The following is an 18,817-nucleotide window of genomic DNA, read 5'->3' on the forward strand; positions in this document are numbered from 1 at the left end:
GCTTTCATCTCATCTACTGGACAACTTTAGGTACATTAACTAACATCTCACATCCCTCAGAATATATCTTGGTTGGATGCTGCTAATATGTAACTTTTTTACCTTAGGATATGGCCATGCCACCAGGACGTATTTTATATCAGCGTTAGGTTACTAAACATTTCATCAACAGTGTATATACTAAGTTTGAGGCATGTTAGTGACAATAGTACTGATAGCAAGTGCACTTTAAAGGGAGTAAATCCCTTTTTGAATAGGGTCGTGGCTTCATACCTGCATCTTAGGTCTATTCAAGTTGGCAGCTTTAACCAGGCAAATTCCTAGAAATGTCTTAAAGGAGAAAACAAATAGCTCAGAAGTGTCCTCCGAGGGACCACAAAATAAAGTGCATTTTGTAACAAATTGCAGGACAAGGAATAGCAGCTTTCCTAGTAATATCCAGAATCAAGGTGCCTGTGACATATTTTGGTAATTTGCACTATATACCATGGCCGTAAGTAGGGTAACAGACAGCCTTTCTTCTTGATCACTCCTGTGATTTAAGAAATGATCTCCCAGGCCCCTTCACCAATAGGATGCTGCAAGACCTTGACAATAATTTGCGGCAGGGTGTTTTGGCTTATTTGTCAGCAAGGAGAAATTTTTAATGAGAAGTTTTATGACAGCTCAAAATCCTGAGCGCTAGTTAAAGTGAGACAAACATCTTACCAGACAAAAGACGCTGCCCATAAATATTCAGACCTCTGCTGGGAATCCTGTTTGCCTTATCGCTTGGAAGAAGACTGGCCTGGAATCCTGCTTCTGATGTGCATTTTAAACTTCCTGTACGTTGAAAATCTGCTTGGAGATATACAAAGTGATGGCTGTACAAGTGAATAAAGCATTTCTTCTCCATCGCATGGCAAGGTTTGACAAGAATCTTAGGCATATATATGGCTCTTAAAGCAGTGTGTGGCATGTGAAAGCCCTCGTAACAACAAGCTTATACTGTGATATATAAAGGAAATTTTGCAGCATTTGATTGGGTCCATGTAATTCTTGCATAAAATGGAAATCGTGCAGTGGATCCAGCCTTAGAGTTCCTTGGGTGGTGTGCAGCCCTTAGAATCAGAAGCCCAGAAATTCTCTTGGTAAATGGCAAGACTGTCCAGCTGGCAGTGGTCAGATATGGGCACTTTTAAAGGAAAGCAGAGCAACTGAATGAATGGATTTTTAAGACCATGCTGTTGTCCAATCACCTTGTCCAGTTAGAACATAGAGTTGCTGTTACGTTTTTCATCTTTTTAAAGTCATGGCAGCCCTGTCAGATGAGCAAGTGCCCTTCACTCATTTAGAAGTTCAGCACCACTACGACCCATTTCATGACAGACACTGTGAAGGGCTCTGAAACCCTTAGAAAATAAAGTATCGTGAATGGCACAATGAACTTAGAATTCAGGGGAGAAATAAATAAGTATAAATAAGTATACTCATGATCAGATGTATGCCAAAAGCTAGGAGACAAGAGAGGAGCAAATGACCTGGGTCAGACACAGGAGCTGTTCCCTAGAATGGGGCATTTGATAAGAATCTTAAGACACGCATGCAGATCTGCTGGAGATGCCCAGGCAAAGACGCCAAGGATGGGAGAGCAAGATGGGTCAGAGACAGTTGCGTAGTTCAGTGTGCTGGAGGAGAGGCTTCATGTGGATGGGATTTAGATTAGAAGGGTAAATTGTAAGCCATGGGATCTTAATGGAACATGTGTACCATGCTCAAGGGGCCATCTTGGATCTACCTGCAGGGACCTTCTTTTGGAGATAAAATGTAGAAATGAGTAGGAAGGCACAACCTCATGGGTGACCCTACTGCTCATTCAATCTAGATGGGATAAGCAGGAATGGAAACTATTTTGATCTTATAATTGATCATCCTATCTACCCTTATACTCAAATATAACTTACAGTAGCCATTGGCTTATCAGTGCCAGTGTCCTAAACGTGTGACATTTCCTCTATAAGACAATATTTTTCAAGATGCTAACTCAGTTGTAAGCATGTAATCTAGGCTGTACTTTGGTAGAGAAGATAGTTTAACACAGTTTCCTTTATATCCTGTCTTGGAACTAAAATTAAAGAAAATCAGTTTTGCTCATCTTTAAAGTGACAAGTGTATTGTTTTTTTTTTAAGGTAGGAAAATGGTTGGGAGCTGTTATCTGTATTGATAGTATAATTTTCTATTATGTAATATATGTGATGAGTAGATATCAGAGGCTTTTTTTGTTCTTAAAAAATAGGGGGCTTCCCTGGTGGCGCAGTGGTTGAGAGTCCGCCTGCCAATGCAGGGGACACGGGTTCGTGCCCCGGTCTGGGAAGATCCCACATGCCGCGGAGCGGCTAGGCCTGTGAGCCATGGCCGCTGAGCCTGCGCGTCCGGAGCCTGTGCTCCGCAATGGGAGAGGCCACAGCAGTGAGAGGCCCGCGTACCAAAAAAAAAAAAAAAAAAAAAAATAGGGAAGATGGTGAAATATGTGAATAACCCATTCATTTGATAAGTGCCACAGCTTAATGGTCCTTAATATTTATTTATTTTTATTTTTCTCAAATCTCTTTTTAAAATTTTTTTCTTATTAGAAAAATTATGGAGCCTTTTACATCATTTCCCTGCTCATGCAACTTCTTTTTTTTTAATCAAAATATAGTTGATTTACAATGTTGTGTTAATTTCTGCTGTCCAGCAAAGTGATTCATTTATATGTATATATACATTCATTTTTCATATTCTTTTCCATTATGGTTTATCATAGGATACTGAATATAGTTCTCTGTGTCATACAATAGGACCTTGTTGTTTATCCAAGAACTAACTGGTCTACTACACATTCAGTCAACAAAACCATTTGAGCCTTGGGCCCCAAGGTCTTCAAAACGTCAACTCTTCCTCAATTCTGTAATATATTTAAAAGCCATTGGACTCAATTAGAATTCTAAAGAAGCTTGTTAAAACATCAGAAGTCACTGCTAAACAAATTTCTTAATTTTAAGCACAGAACTCTAAAGGATTCAATAAAGCATTGTTGAGAATACTATTATCTATATACCTGCTTTGGTAAAAAATACTTCCATGTGACATATTTACTTAAATTCTCATTCAAAATGACACTCTTGTATAAATAAGCACTTAACCAGTAGTTGAAACCATTTTTCACAGTTGAATAAGCATGGTATATAATTAGGATTCTTTTAAAGGGGACTCCATGGTTAAAATGCATTTGGCTTTAGTGACTTTTAATATTACATATTTTTAATAAAACACTTCCAATTAATGGCAACTGAACCCAAAAGCAACATGAAATGAAGACTGTTTATAAGACTGTAAGAAAAAACCCTCTGTTTTTACAGTTAATAGGTATTCTCTCATTAGATAAACTACGTACAAAACTCTTCTAAATTTACCACATAACAATGGAAGATGCCCTGCTTCTAAACATGATACCCCAAACCCACAGGGACACACCTCTAGGTAGTAGTCCAAATATACCAATCAAATCTAATTTGTCTAAACTTAGAAAAGAGAAACCCAGCTCTAGTTAGCTGTGTTTCCAAAATAAATAGCAATATACATTTGAACTCAAAACTAACCATATAGGCTCTATAAAGTTACATAATGTAAAGTCAATAATAGTCTTGCTTCCTTTCACTGATAAATTATAGGATTTGGGCAATTGATTTAGATGTCAGGTGTTTAAGAAACTGGTTTATAGCATAAATATAATCTCAGTGTAGAATCTAAGGTCTGCTGTTAGATGTAGGGAGCAGAGAGTGGATGCCTACTTTGTGCCATTTTCTAATTACTGCAATTTCAAATCTTTCTCATTTTGTGTAACTGGAGCTTATGAATATATATTTGTGTATACCAGGATTTCTGAACCCTAGCACTAGTGTTTTTGGCTGGATAATTCTTTGTTGTGGAGAATTGTTCTGTGTGTTGTAGGATATTCAGCAGCCATAGCCTCTACACACGAGGTGTCAGTGGCACCCCTTCCCCAGTTTGACAACTAAAAATGTCTCCAGACATTGCCAAATGGCCCTTTTAGCCACTGCAGAATCACCCCTTGGTGAGGACCACTGGTGTATGCACATACACAGATACTTTTTATTTTGATAATTTCCATAAATATGTGACGGTGGCATTAGTAGAACTTTTTACATCAGGTGAACTTCAGATCTCATCTCTGAGGTTGTGGTGATTGAATATATTAATAAATGCACACATACGTGAGCACAACCTTGGTTTTGAAACTGTGCTGCCCTTTGTGAGAACAAGATTTTTCAGAATCTTTGGATTGCTTCCTTTCGACTATTAATCTCAAAATAACATTTGTAAGAACCTTTTGATTTGAGTTTTTCTCTTTCATCATTTTCCAACCAATATTTATGAAACATATATTACATGCCTCCTACTGTAGACAACACCACGACACTGTAAATAGACAGTTTGAACAAGGAAACGTGATTTCAGCCCTTTTAGAATGAACAATCGAAATTTTAAAAGTTGGTAAATGTTAGCCATTTTTAATTTTACTGAACAATTCGTGGTGCCGATATATAAAATTAATTCACAAACACTGTTTCAAGTATCTACTGCATGTAATTCATAATTATAGGGATTACAAATATGTGTAAACATTACCCTCGCCCTCTTGGAAGGTATATTGAAAGAAGCAAGTGGAGAATAATAAAGGGAAGGAAGGATAGGGGCTAACATGGGGTCCTCAAGGCAGCCTGGCTTCCACACCTGGTTATTCATGATTCTCCCAAGCCTCCAGTGTTTGTTGGAGATCATTCCAAAATGCTTCCAGAGTGGAAGTCTACCAGCTTTGCCACAGCTTTCTGGGTTTCAAATATATATATATATATATATATTTTTTTTTTTTTTTAAGACAGACCATCCTCTGCAAGTTGGACATTGATCAAGGTAGTTGAGGATTAATGAGCGTTTCTGAGGATGGGGAAATCTTTCCCAATCCTTTTTTATCTCTCCCTAGGCAGCCCTGTGTAAACCTCACCAAGCACCCCTGCAAACAAAACAAAAAAAAACAAAACCCACGCCAACATCAACAAATGAAAAGGTGAAACATCTCTACATACACAGCATGGAGTGTCACACACTCATATAGCAAGGCGCCGCATTTGGTTAGCTATTTCCCAAGTTAAGTGAAATAACTTTATGCCATTTATATTATGAAAACATCATTGCTACTGGAAAATCCGTTACAGTAACTAGTTTACTTGTAAGGGCATATCATTCTCTGTACATCACATGTGCTAAAAATAGCCTGGTGTACACAAACTCCACTAGGTATTTATTCTAGAAATATTAAAAACTGAGAACCAGAAAACACACAGATGAGAAAGAAGACAAATGACCTTAAACCACATTTTTTTAAGTCGTGTTGAATGATTACTACTAACAAGTCCTATGGTTTTGCATAAGTGACCATAGGAAAAGAGCACAATATGGGCTGCAAACATTTTTTTCTTTTTGGAAGAAACATAAAGTTTCTTTTTGTTTTTTTCTTATTTTTAATTTATTTTTTATTGAAGCATAGTTGAATTACAATGTTGTGTTAATTACTGCTGTACAGCAAAGTGACTCAGTTATACACATATATACATTCTTTTTCATATTCTTTTCCATTATGGTTTGTCACAAGATATTGAATACAGTGCCCTGTGCTATACAGTAGGACCTTGTTGTTTATGCATCCTATATATAGCAGTTTGGGCTGCAAACATTTTGACCTGAGACATCTAGATAGGACAAGAGGGAAAAAGAGGGTGATATTTCTTTTCCTTTTTTTCACTTATGTTATAATTTTCCTACCTTTTATTAATACTTTTACATTTCTGTGATTTCAGGTTCAAGGCTCCCTAAGATTCCAAACAGGAAGGAATTTTAAATGTGCTCCAACACAAGCACACTGATCAAAAAGAAACATGTCAGATCATCAGACTGAGGCCTGAATTACTCAGATAATCACCCCATTTCATCTCGTCAGAAATGCAGGCTTGACCTCTTTGCATTTTTAAACAAAATGTAATATAATTACTACACAAAGGCTCATACCCTATCACAAGATTGGTTTAAAACAAATAATTGAGAAACAGTATAAATAAAGTAAGACCAAGTATTTGTAGCACTGACTTATACAATAGCCGTTTATAGACAGAGCACACATCTCAAATTTAGGGGGCATCAGAATTATTTGGAGAGTTTATTTTATTATAATTTTTTTGGAAATTCAATGACAATTTTACATTTTTAATAAAGGCTCAGAAATATTATTGCAGAGCAGGTGGTACAGAAAACTGTGGTCAAATTTGACATTGGTTAATAATTGAAGTGTGGAACGTGACAGGTGAAAATTGATATTGATTTCTTTCCTCTAATATTTGGAAGAGTTCTAAAAGGTAAATAAAATGAGATAACAAGACATATCAAGTCTCACTGATTTCTTTGATCACCTCCTCCCCACATATCACTCCACCTACCATGTTTTGAATAATTCAATGCCCATAGTCTTTCCAGTTCAGTGCATTATAAAACACACTCAAGCTGGTGGAGAGTTTATTAAAACACAGATTCCAATGCCCGAAGCCCAGAGAGTCGAATTTAAATTCTTGATCTTATTTGGAGTGGCACTGGCCTAGAATATTGACATTCACAGGAACATTCATACAGGTAATTCTCATTGTGGTCCATATCATGGCATTAATGTAGGTTTTAAACCAGCTGTGTGTGTTCTTGATGGGAGAGAGCCTTGCTGGTGTTTTCCCCAATTTGCCAATGATCCTATATTTCTGTTAGAAAATTAAAATATCAGTGAACTCTCCTAGACTTAAAATTTCTTTCAAATATTGGCAGGAGGTTAACAACACAGATGCTTTTGTGGCCTTAGGTCAGATATATTTATTCCACATCAATGATCTTTGGAAACTTTATCCAAAATCCTGTTGAAATTGTTTATTTCAGAATTAGGGCAAACGGCTCCACCCTATGACACTTGAGTGTGAACAGCTTTGTTTTGCAGAGGCCGTGGCTAAAACAGACCAGGCAGTCCCATCCGCTGTCTGGTCATTGTGCTTTTTAATGGAATTACAGCATGTTACAGTATTTTTCTTTGCAGCTTAAACATTGAGCAAACCCAGACATCCGGAGATGCTAAAATGAAAAATCTGTTTCCTCTTGCTTTGCCATTTGCCAAGCAAACTCCGTCAGACAGCACATTCTATACCTTTTGAGTAAATGAAATTACCCTTAATGTGTTGGCAACATCTGTCACAAAACACTCTTCAGTCTATGGCTTAAATGCATCGGATAGGAAGGGATTTAATGAGGCACGATTATAATTTTGCATTAACAACCATAGATTTTTCTCTTCCTCTGTTGTTATTTTTTCTTTCTTTTTTCTCTCCCCCACACTTTTTCATGTCTTACACAATACAAGAGAGATTCTGTAGCTGAATTGCAATTGATGAACACAGTGACTGGCAAAGCCCAGTCTTTGTTGTAGATAACCAGCACTTCAAACTCCCTAAGTTGTCTGTCCCTGGTAAAGCGCCATCAAGACAGTGTGTTTCCCCAAGGGGTTCCTGTCTGCTATTTCCAACTTACTGCTTGTAAGTTTCTTCCATCCCTTGAGATTCTTAAGAAATGTATGATCTTAATCATTTGTTGGAATCCTGTGTTTCTTGAACATTTTTACTAAATTCGAATAAGAATGTATGACCTGATGTGTCCTCCCCCAAGAAGCCTTATTTCGTTGTTCATTTTATTTGCAGTAGCTGGCCTGGTTAGGAATGTTTCTCTTACGTTGTCTTCTGTGCCTAGCTTTGCTATTTCCAATTCTAAATGATGACACATCCCTCCCCCCACCACACACACACACACACACACACACACACACACACACACACACTCTTCCCTTTGATTGTCAGGTTTCTGGTTTATACACAGAAGCAGTGTTCACTCTGTGGCATCTGTAATCAAATGAGTCCCCAAGCACTTTCCATGAAAAGATTCTCTAAAGAGCCCGGACGATCCTTCCGAAATTAATTCCAAATGCAGACATTCAATCCTTCTATACTTATCATGCATGGATTTTGATTTATCTGTCTGTCACAGGCTCACCTTATCTCATTTACGTGTTGCCACCCCCAAAAAAGACTTAAGACTACCTCTCACACTGCTGGAGAGTGAGGTCACCCCTAGGGCATTGCGAAGAAAGTTTCCTGGCCAAACACAGTTTGGTCTTTATCTCTGATATATGATGAACAATTCTTTATGTGACGAGGGCAATCTGATTAGAATTGTGGGGTTTCCGGGACTGTCACAAGTTAGCTGTGTGTCAGAACCTCTAGGGGTAAATATTCTAAGAAGATAGCCTAAATCTCAAGTTCAAGAAGAGTATTGAAGTCTTGCACCTGCTAAGGATTAGAATGTTGTGAAAGTGCCACATTTTGGCTAAAAAAAGGATGCTTCAGAACTTCTGTCTTAACTCTGAGATTATTCTATCGTTTATCCCTAAGTGATTTAAAGAAGCGTCTCAGTTCTTCTCAAAGTATTTACTGCTAGTTTGATATGACAAATACCTGAAATAAAGGCTAGTAATTTTTTTCTTTTTTTTTAAGGAAAAAGTAAAGATGCTTTTGTTAAATTCAGGCAGCCGGAAGAAAAAGTGTTGTGTCTCTGAATTATAATTAAGTAAAAGCTTATCATGTCTCTCATTTGAGAAGCATTCTGATGAATGACAGTTTATGGAAGCATCAAGAAATTCAAGCAATGCAAATGCACAACTATGTCTACTGACAAGCTACAGATTATAAAATAACATATGTGTTCTGATTGATTCTAGCTCAAACGTCCAAACGTCTTTGAGAACAAAGCTAGCTCTGTATATCAATCATTTACAAATATATGGTTCAGTTTCTATTTTCCTTCCATATTGATGAGGTAGAGCCCACAAGGAAGGCTGAGTGACAGCCTGATCTTTTAACAGGTACAGTCAGGGAGCTGGATTTGGATAATAGCACGAGAAACTGACTATCCTGAGCTAAGGCATTTTAGGACATATTTGCTTGTGGGTAATTAGTTTGGGTGCCGAGATCCTTCCATCCACATGAATCTGACTTATTTTTTTTTCTTCAAAATGTTTATTTATATGAAAAAAGTCACATAGAAAAATAATGTTTACAGAAAAAAATAGCATTCAGATTCATAATCATTTTTCTACCACTCGGTATTTAAATGAGCTTCTGCCTTTATTACTATCTTTAAAATAAAGCACTGGAATTATACAGTCTCAAAGATTCCATCCAACTCTAGCTTTTCAATTAAAAAAAAAAATCTTTCCATTCTCTAAGTTAGTCAATTAAGGTGGAATAGTAGGATAGTGGAAAGGACAAGGAAGGGAAGGGTAGTATGGCCTGGCTCCAGGCTTCGTGGGCCATGTGACACTTTGTATATGGAAAGAATTTTTTTTATGTCTATTTTTTCTTGCATTTCCAACAGTTATGATAAATCAAAAAGCATATTCTGGAAGTGGGCCTTTCCATGATGAAACACTTGATATTTTTGCATTTAAAAAAATTTCAGTGCTGTTTCATTTGACCAGCGTTTAGCAGAGTTTAGTGTCCGCTAGGCTTGTGTCAAAAGCACAGATAGAAAGAAAGTAGGTCAAAAGATTAGGAGGAAAAAATATGGGAAATAGTAGCTTTGCTTTTTATAACATTTGTGTTAGATTTTAATATGTCCTTTAAAGGTATCCCGTCAAGAAACCCATCTGGACCAGAATTATCCCCCTGAGGGAAGGTTGTATTAAGGTGATAAAGAATTATCTGTGTAAATCCTGGGTAAATGACAAAAATGAAAGTTTTACTCAATATCAAGAACAATTAGAGAATTTCCATAGTATTTATATTTTTCAGTCAGAGAAGTTTGTATGTAGAACAGTGAGAGAGGAGATATCTGATGTCTTAGAATACATTCTACATTGAATATTGGAAGTATAAATGACAATGACAGATAAATCACATCAGAGATAAAGTCGCTAATGTTACATATTTAGACAGGCACAAAATGAAATGAATGGATGTAAACATCACACATGGCTCAAGTTAGCCTTTTTAGTGAGAAGTAAGCACGTATGATGTTAACACAGCTACTGTGTTTATTTTTTTAAAGTTTCCTTCATTGTGGAACATGTTTTCAGTTGGACGTTGTGTGTGCTTATAGGGTGCTGTGATTACGCCAACAATGGACCATCCTATGTCAATGCAGCCAGCAAACATGATGGGCCCCTTGACACAACAGATGAATCACCTTTCGTTGGGCACAACAGGAACGGTGAGTTGAAGAGTTTGTTTCCTTTTGTTTTCTTGGACTTCATCAATATAAGGTGCAATACTCGCTGTTCTTACTGACATCATCAGCAGAACTGGTTCTGCACCACTGACTAACATGCCTTTTAGGTCCCACTGTGAATAAACTGCCCTCTGCATGCACGGTTCCAGGGCACATTTACTCGCATTGACAAGGCTGAAGGTTCTACCGCGTTGCATTTAAATTTGTGTTACTTCTGGTTCCTATGATGCAATGCACCAGGTGTGTCTATTTTAGACCTTGTAACTTAATACACTTGAGCCTAGTTTTTCTTTCCCAGATATTTACCACTTCAGCTCACAGCATCCCCAGGTTATTCACAAGAGAGGGGCCAACCTTGATTATGACTAATGTGCAGGGCTTTTTATTTACTTTCAATGTTTAAAGCAATGAAAAGTAGTTGAGAACCTCACATAATCAACTTATTCTAATCTTTCTTTTGAATATGTCAACATAGATGATGTTCAAAAAAGGAAAGGAATCTAATGTACCCGATTTTTTTAATAGGTAGGGATGTTTTTGATTAGCCATTATTTTTCCTTAGGGCACAAAAGTATATTCAAAAATGCCCATTGCAGCCTTGCTTTTATATCAACAAGGCAGTTGAAATCATTGGCAAACCTTTGTTTTCTAAAAAATCTTTTCAAAGACAGTTCCCCAAAGGGTCAGGAGGGCAAATGTCAAATACAACATGGAATACTGCAACTTTATTATAGAGAACAATGAAAAATGTCAAAACCAATATCCTATGCAACAGTTTTTACTTTTCATAAATGTTAATGAAGATAATTTTGTCATTTTTAAAGATGGAGAGAGGAAAACATGTATCTTCTTCTGAATGAGAAAGCTTTAATACTATAGAAAGCCTGATGGAGCCCTATTGCTTCTGTCTGTCCTTAGGAAGATAACATCTCCTGATCTCAATGCCCCTCTCCATCCAGTTGAAGTAATGAACATGGAGATCTGTGGGACCCCTTCAACCATATGCCTCTATGACTTTATGCCTATATGTCTCATAGTCACCACTACTGTGATTCTTCTCAGTTATGCTGCAACATCTCCAAACATCTAAGTACACTAGGTACATTAGCTGTATATTGGAGATTTTACCTTAAAGCAATGGCTTGCTTGCTACATAGATGTGTTGACTCACAGGCTTTTGAGGATTTAAGACGTTTCTGACATGTCCACTGAGGTCTCAGTAATCTGCTCTAAATAGGAGGAAAGTCTGTATGCCTAGTGGAAAGAGTCCCATTGTTTCAATAAAGAAATTTAGTTTTATGAACATAAACAAAGTACCCATCTAGAAGGCCTCAGTTGCTGAACCTATAAAAAGCATTTGATGATACCTGTGTGTCTGAAAGCTTAGACTAGATCAAATGATTCTTTAGGTCTCTGAACTAGACTTTTAAAAGTCATGTCTAAGACTCTGTTTAATTTTACAGTGTGGTACAGCTAATTTTCATTAGAATTTGAAGATACTATTTCTATAGCTTTTAGTAATGTGTGAAGATTATCTGTAGTCACTTTTCTCATTTATTAATAAAGCAGATCCCAGGACAATATTGGAAGGCTTGAAGTTTCTCATGTCCCACTACTGATTTCCCTTTATATCTGCTTTCCCCTACTTAAATGATCACAAATTATGAATAAATGAAGTAATGCACTTTTACTGTATTGAATGACAAATTGTAATCCGATAAAGGAGGGAGTTGTAAGGCAAAGCATAAAAAGAAACACTTTATAAATTCTACTCCTTTGAATCAAAAGCAAAGCCAGCTGACTCACTGAAATTCAAATTTGGAGGAAACTAGGAGAAATATAACCTAAGTTAATTGAGAATATGACTGAATCCTTTAAGAAATCGAAAAATAAGCTCAATTATGTAGAACAGTGTCAGAAGTACAATACTTATTGATTCAATAATGTCTATTGTGACTAGTGTTTGAGTATTTTCAAAAAGGATACGTTTATACAAGACCACAATTTTTGCCCAGCTGGTAATAGCCAAATTATTCAATAATGATATATCCCCTTTTCTTTCTCAGAAAGCAAAAGTTTTAAGCATGTGGCTTATATTTAACATCAAATTGCTTTTAGCTTTTTTAAAAATTATTTTCCTCCTTCACATTTGTACTAATGCTTAAAAACATTATAAGCTTTATGTAAATTGATGTTTTGCAAAGGTTTAAAGTTTCATAAGGTTCTGAAAAGGCAGAGAGAAAACAGTATTAATTTTTAGACTTATTCAACAAAATATCACTGACAATGTTGAGTGTCCAGCAGGAAGTTATACTTTTTTCTTAAACTGTCACTCTTACACTTTGATATAATATCATAGATTCATTTTATCTGAATTTTTGATTGGCATTTGGAGTGGCTCTTATTGATTCTTTTGATTCTTTTAATCAGATTTCACCACCTTATTACATCTTTTCAACACACTTTATCCATTGCTGGGAAGGTGGCCTGGTATCATGGAAAGAACAGTGGGTGTTGAATTTGAGTTTAAAGCCTGGTTCTGCCCCCTTATTAGCTGTGCATGTTTAGGCAGGTTACTTGACCTCTCTGAACTTTTATTTCCTCTTTTGCAAAGTGGGAAAAGTAATGTTTATATCCCAGGGGTGTTGTGAGCGTTAATGGCATGAGATACGGAAAACTTCCAGTTTTTCAAGATAAACTACTTGGATTTTAATGGGAAATCTCCCTATGTTTGAATATTGGACCCAATTTTCCTAAGAGCTGTCAGTTTGTGACTCCTCCCCAAGGTTTTCCTGGTCCTCCTCTGATCTCTCTGGCCATTGCTTCTTTTCTTTCTTAGGCTGCTAAATAAGTTTGTAAACTTACTTCTCATTCATATATGATTTCCTTAACAAGCTCCTCCACTTCGATGGTTTTGAACTCTGCCTTCTATGACGAAGACTCTTATATCTGAGTCCTCAGGGCTAACCTTGTCTTAGAATTTTAGACCATTTTAGAATTTTAGTCATTTGTCCAACCACTTGCTAAATATTTCCACGTGACTCTCCCTCTGACATCTCGAAGTCAACATGACCCAAACTAATCTCATGAGCTTCCCAAGCTTTCTCCCCACTGACCCTTCCTCTTACAGGGTCCTGCTCCTGTCCCCTCTCAAGCTGAACCCACGACCACTCACCGGGGGAGTCCAACACTACACTTAGGACCCAGTGTAGACCCTTTCCTTCTCAAGTCCCACCACATACAGTTACTATTCAAGTCCCATAGACATCTGTCAAATACATCCCTTCCTTCATATTCTAGAGTCTCTGCCCTGGCCTTGTTTGATTAACTGTAATAGTCCCCTAACTGTTCTTCCTGTTTCCCACCTCAATTTACTCCAGTCTGTTCCCAGCCATATTGCCACAGCCAGTCAATCTAAAACTCTCCAACCACGTCTCTCTCCTACTATAATTTTCCAGAGGCTTTCAGACATCTGAGCTCACTGAAATTCTGCACAACAAGGTGTGAACAGTGACAAGTCAAGATTAAGACAGGAAACTCAAGCCCAGAAATAGTTTCCAGGGGCAGAGCAGAGAGATCCAGGGAGTAACCAAAGTAAGCAGGATTCAGGGCCAATGGGACCTGGAGCTAGATTAGAATTTTCCATCTTCAGAAGGGGTGCCTTAGGCCACACGCTATGTCCTGCTTTCTTTTCTAAGATCCCTGAGTAAAGGAAGTGTACTGAGCCAAAGCCTCTTTTTCATCTTCATAAAATTAGATGTATTTGGTCCCCCATGACCCCACATTTTGAAAGGGATGCCTTGTAGGTTAATTAACCATTCTTTGCCACCTCAAATGTTTATCGTTCAATTCTTTGCCTATTTTTAAGCTGGACAGAATCTGCAGCGCTTAAAAGAAATGAATTTTATGCAAGCAGTATAACGGTTTTATTCCAGGGCTCTGCTGACCTTGAAGAAGTATCTAGCTTTTCTGCTTTTGTTTATTTTTTGTCACAGGATTCCCTCAAGGACCAAAGCCCTATTATCCGTAATTTCTTATCAGTCTATTGTAAGCTTTAGCAGAAACCATTGGGGATTTTACTGTGTTATGAGAACCTCCAAATTGCATGACAATCTGGTTTTACAAGTTTCTTATCTCCTTTTCATTTGTTCAGTTGGTGGTCACCAGTGGCTTACAATGTCACCAGAATCTGTGGAAAGAAATAAAAAGTTTTTGTTCTGCAGCCTCCTTATCTGCAGTTCTGTTTGTGTCTCCAGACCACTGGTGATTTGTGACATCATTGGATTCTGGTGGTGTAACCTAGCCGCTCACAGAGATAATCTTGTAATTGTTCTTGACTTGTTCAACATAGTTCTCTCAGAGTTTTCAGTGGCACCATCCCTCCTGTATTGCTTTGAAATTCTGATGGTATCAGGTGAAAATCCTGAATTATTCATTTTGCTTAGAGATTGTCTATTTTCAACTATTATCCAGGAATATAAGTATTAAGACAGAGTGATAAAAACCAATACACGATGTTAAATGGACTCATGATTAGGAAACAGTATCATAAATTCATAAGTGGTCATGAGTACATCTCCTGAAATGTTTTTTCAGGAAAAAGTATCAATCAATTAAAAATGGTTAAATACAAGAAAGAAAATGTAGATGGAAGAGTTTTTTAAAATATATTTAGTCTTGTTGTAAGATAAGTGAATTTTTGAAGTTAGTACAATATAAGCAATAAACAAGTAGGCATTAAGTGAAAGTCTAGTTTTATGAAAGTTTATTTGCAAATAGTAAGCTTTTGCTGTTTAAAAACTAGATTCTGAATTCCAATAAATTAGCAAAAAATACAAAAGTACCAATGTATAAAATGCCAAAGAAATGAACAGATAGTTGATAAAGGAGGAAATAGAAAGCCAAAAAACATATGAAAAATGATCAACTTAACAGTAAATCTAATACAGACACACACATATAACCCATTAAATAAAGTTATTAAAATAATACACATTGCTGACGAAGGTGTGGGGAGATATACATTCTCAGGCATGGATAATGTGATGGTAGGAATCCAAATTTGTGAAAGTGTCAGCTGGATAGCAGGGTGGGCCTGAAAGACATTTCAAAAATAGCTCTAGTCCCTGACCAAATAGTTGTAGTTTTGAAGACCTATTCTCTGGAAATATTCTAGAATAACAGAAAATATATCTTAAAAATATTCAGCCCAGTGTTCTTTATAATGTCTAATAAGGAAGATTAAATAAATCATAATCCATCCATAAACTAGAATGTAATGCAGCATGAAGTTATAAGTGTATAAAATAATTAGGAAGGGATTAACTATCATGTTAAATCAAAAGAGCAGGATGTAAATTTGCGTGTGTGAAGTTCGTATCAACTATGAAAAAATATTTATGAAATAAGGCTATAACAAGTACAAACAAGTGTGATGGTTTCTAGATAATGGGATTAGGGATAATTTCTATATTAATCATGATACTTTTCTACATTCTCTAAGAATTCAACAATGAGCATGATTTTTTATAAATTCTAAAATGTTATAAATATATTCTTGGAAAATGACTAGTGTCACAGTCTTGTTTGTTTGTAGTAATAATGTGTGCTTAGTTTTTTAAAAGATAATCAGAGTTACTACCAGTATTAATAAAATATTTGGAGACCCCTTGAAAATGATTTTATATATTCTAGATTTGGGGATTATAATCAAGTCACTAGTTTACATACCTGTTCTGAGAAACAGAATAACTCATGCCTAAGGTTTACTTGCATTTGAATCTTTGATCAATGCTCGCTTGGCTGGCCTTGCATTGTTCAAGTTCTAACCTGTCTTTTCACACACCATTCACTCATGGGAGAGTGATCAACATTGTCCTTTTGTGGCAAGGAGATGAAACGGATAAATTTGTGATAGTCCAAATTAAGTTACCAAGTAGGTGGACAAGTGAAGTTTGAGGTTTTAGTTTTTAAAATGGAATAATGATCATATGAATGGAATGAGGGTCATGCAAAAGCATCCTTTTAACCATGTTTGGGCAGTTTATTTGAATATGAGCAATACCTGGTCCCTTTTACACAGTTTACCCTCCAAGGGGAGCTGGAGAAGTTAGAACTTTCCATTTTTAGAAGTGGGGCCATGTCCCACTTTCCTTTGTAAGATCCCTGGCTAAAGAAATGATATTAAGCCAAAGCCTCTTTTTCATCTTTAAAAAAGCAGGTATATTTGGTCCCACATCACCCCAACTTTTGAAATGGTTGTCATGTTGTTTAATTAACCTCGATCTACAATTTGCCACCTCCAGTTTTGTGACACTTTGGAAAAAGACAGCAGCCATCTGTTGAATATATTCTGTTCTATTGATCTGTGTCCTCACGATACCAGCACACGAAGCTCCTTGGCCTCGACCACTGGGGACAGAGCCCAAGATGAGTGGTCAATAACAAAATTCTAGCTTCAAAACATGTCAGCCTCCATAGAATTTGGGAATGTGCAAATTTTTCATTTATCTCTTTTGAAATTGTAGTTATTTCTTTTGTTCTCCAGGACTGGGGTTTCATATTGCACTTTGGTCCCCTTCCTGACGGGCCACTTTGTAGAACTTTTGTGTCAGCCAAAGAGGGTACATATCGCAAGTTGATGACCCAAGGGAGGGACCAAAGTTATGAAAGATGAGGAAGATGACAATACTCTGGGACAGATGATGCTGTCCTCGCAGGTCACACGACGCCTAACGACACGTCCAGAGTGGTGGTTGTGGGGACCGTTGTGTCAACTGTCAACTGTCAAGGGGTCAGAGTGCCTCCTTGAGTGCTTGAAGGCAGGAGCCTTAGGTACCATGTGACATACAGTGGGCACTTCCACGTTTTAGAGCTAAAATTCTATTTTATTTTCTTTTGTACTTCATTGCATTCTTTCTCATGCTCTTTTCATTCAAAGATTCAGTCCCAAGACAGGATTATGATACTCCACCAGCTGTTGTGTCAGGTAGGAAAATTCTAATTCCTTTAAGACTTGATTGGATGGGAGAGAGGGAGCTTGCCTGGTTTTTCTCCAAAACTCTTTAAAGCAGTGATTCTCAAACAGTGATTCTAAGCAGGCATTTCAATTTCAGTTCCGGGGTGGGGGGTTAGCATATGTGGTTCAAAAAAGGATATTTAATATTCCAATCCAGTTTTGTGTATGGAAAATAAATGTGTTGCTTTTGAAATAAAAAGTAAAAGCTCAAAGACTTTTGGTCTATGAAGGATACACAGAAAATTGAGTCTATGTTCTGTGTATCAGTAATTCTTAGTGTTGGAGCGTTCATTAGACTTTCTGGGAAATTGGAGAAGGATACTTGTGTTTATCAAAAGAGGGCACAGATGAATAAAAGTAGTTTGAGAAGCACTGCTTTAGAGACCGGAATTCCTCTGAAATCAGAAAATCATCCCATTTTGCTTGCTCAGCACCCACTATAGTGTCTGACACATAGTAGGTACTCGATATAATTGTTGAATGAATCAAAACTTCAAATTTGTTCCAAAAATGGTGTTTTGGATATTGAAAGAAAATCTGCCAATGTTCCATTTGTACAACAAAGTGGCAGAGGTTGATTTGAGAATTCGTTAGTGTCTCGAGCATTTTAATTAGCAATATTGAAGTAGTTTCATAAAATCCAGTGGTGCAGTTTGTCACAGAGTATACATATGTGAAGACATGAGTTTTAATTTTGAACAGCACAGATCTTCTTGTGCTTTCATCTTGATTTTGCATTTTGGTTTCTTGCAAAGAGGAAAATGGGCACAAGTTTTCATTTTTGTTGATTTTAACTAAATAAAATACTGGCAGCATGAAGGGCTTTGAACTCTTTAATCCTTTGATGTGTCAGATGATGAGGACATAAAATCTAAACCAAGAAAGGGCACTGGAGAGAGAGAGCGAGAGACAAAGGCCAGAAACAGAATGGGAGAGCCCAGAGAGCAGCAGAGTCTGGCAACTGAATGGTGGTTTTCAAGCAGAGAACATCATGTTCTTGGCCACCTGGTTTGCTTGACCCAGCATATTCAGGGTAATCCTTTTCTCATGTCTTGTGGACTTGTTTAATTATGCTCATGGCTGAATATTCCTCTTAGAAGTTCAGTTGAGAAGCAATGAGTTAGCGTTCAGCTGTGAAGTTACTTTGGTCCTCCTGGAAATCTCTATAAGTTGTCATTAATGAAAATACCACTTATCTTTCCCTAAAGTGTATTACCTGTCATATCTTCATGTGCCTGTTTTATTTAGGATATGGGACCCCTGGGAAGATGCTTTCTCTAACGTATGTAGCCTTTACTTTGTTTACCGTGTGGCATCTTTGTTTAACAAGAGGCATCTACTCTTAATAATTTGCCAGTATTGATAATAATGAAAGACACAAAATGGAACTTTCC

The 18,817-nt window shown here is 37.0% G+C and overlaps 1 protein-coding gene across 10 annotated transcripts in view; it reads left to right on the plus strand.

The window, feature by feature from the left end:
* RBMS3 (RNA binding motif single stranded interacting protein 3) overlaps positions 1–18,817 on the plus strand; it is a 723,832-nt gene that overhangs the window by 632,528 nt on the left and 72,487 nt on the right. For 7 of the 10 annotated variants that reach the window (XM_067753570.1, XM_067753568.1, XM_067753575.1 and 4 more), the window contains 2 exons: positions 10,277–10,387; positions 17,346–17,393. In XM_067753570.1, coding sequence (XP_067609671.1) covers positions 10,277–10,387; positions 17,346–17,393 — 159 coding nt within the window. Of the gene's footprint in view, positions 1–10,276; positions 10,388–11,323; positions 17,310–17,345; positions 17,394–18,817 lie in introns of those variants that run through there. The other 3 variants (XM_067753573.1, XM_067753576.1, XM_067753578.1) reach the window with 2 other exon arrangements.

This window comes from Pseudorca crassidens, chromosome 10 (assembly GCF_039906515.1).
Source record: "Pseudorca crassidens isolate mPseCra1 chromosome 10, mPseCra1.hap1, whole genome shotgun sequence".
Taxonomy (NCBI): Eukaryota; Metazoa; Chordata; class Mammalia; order Artiodactyla; family Delphinidae; genus Pseudorca; species Pseudorca crassidens.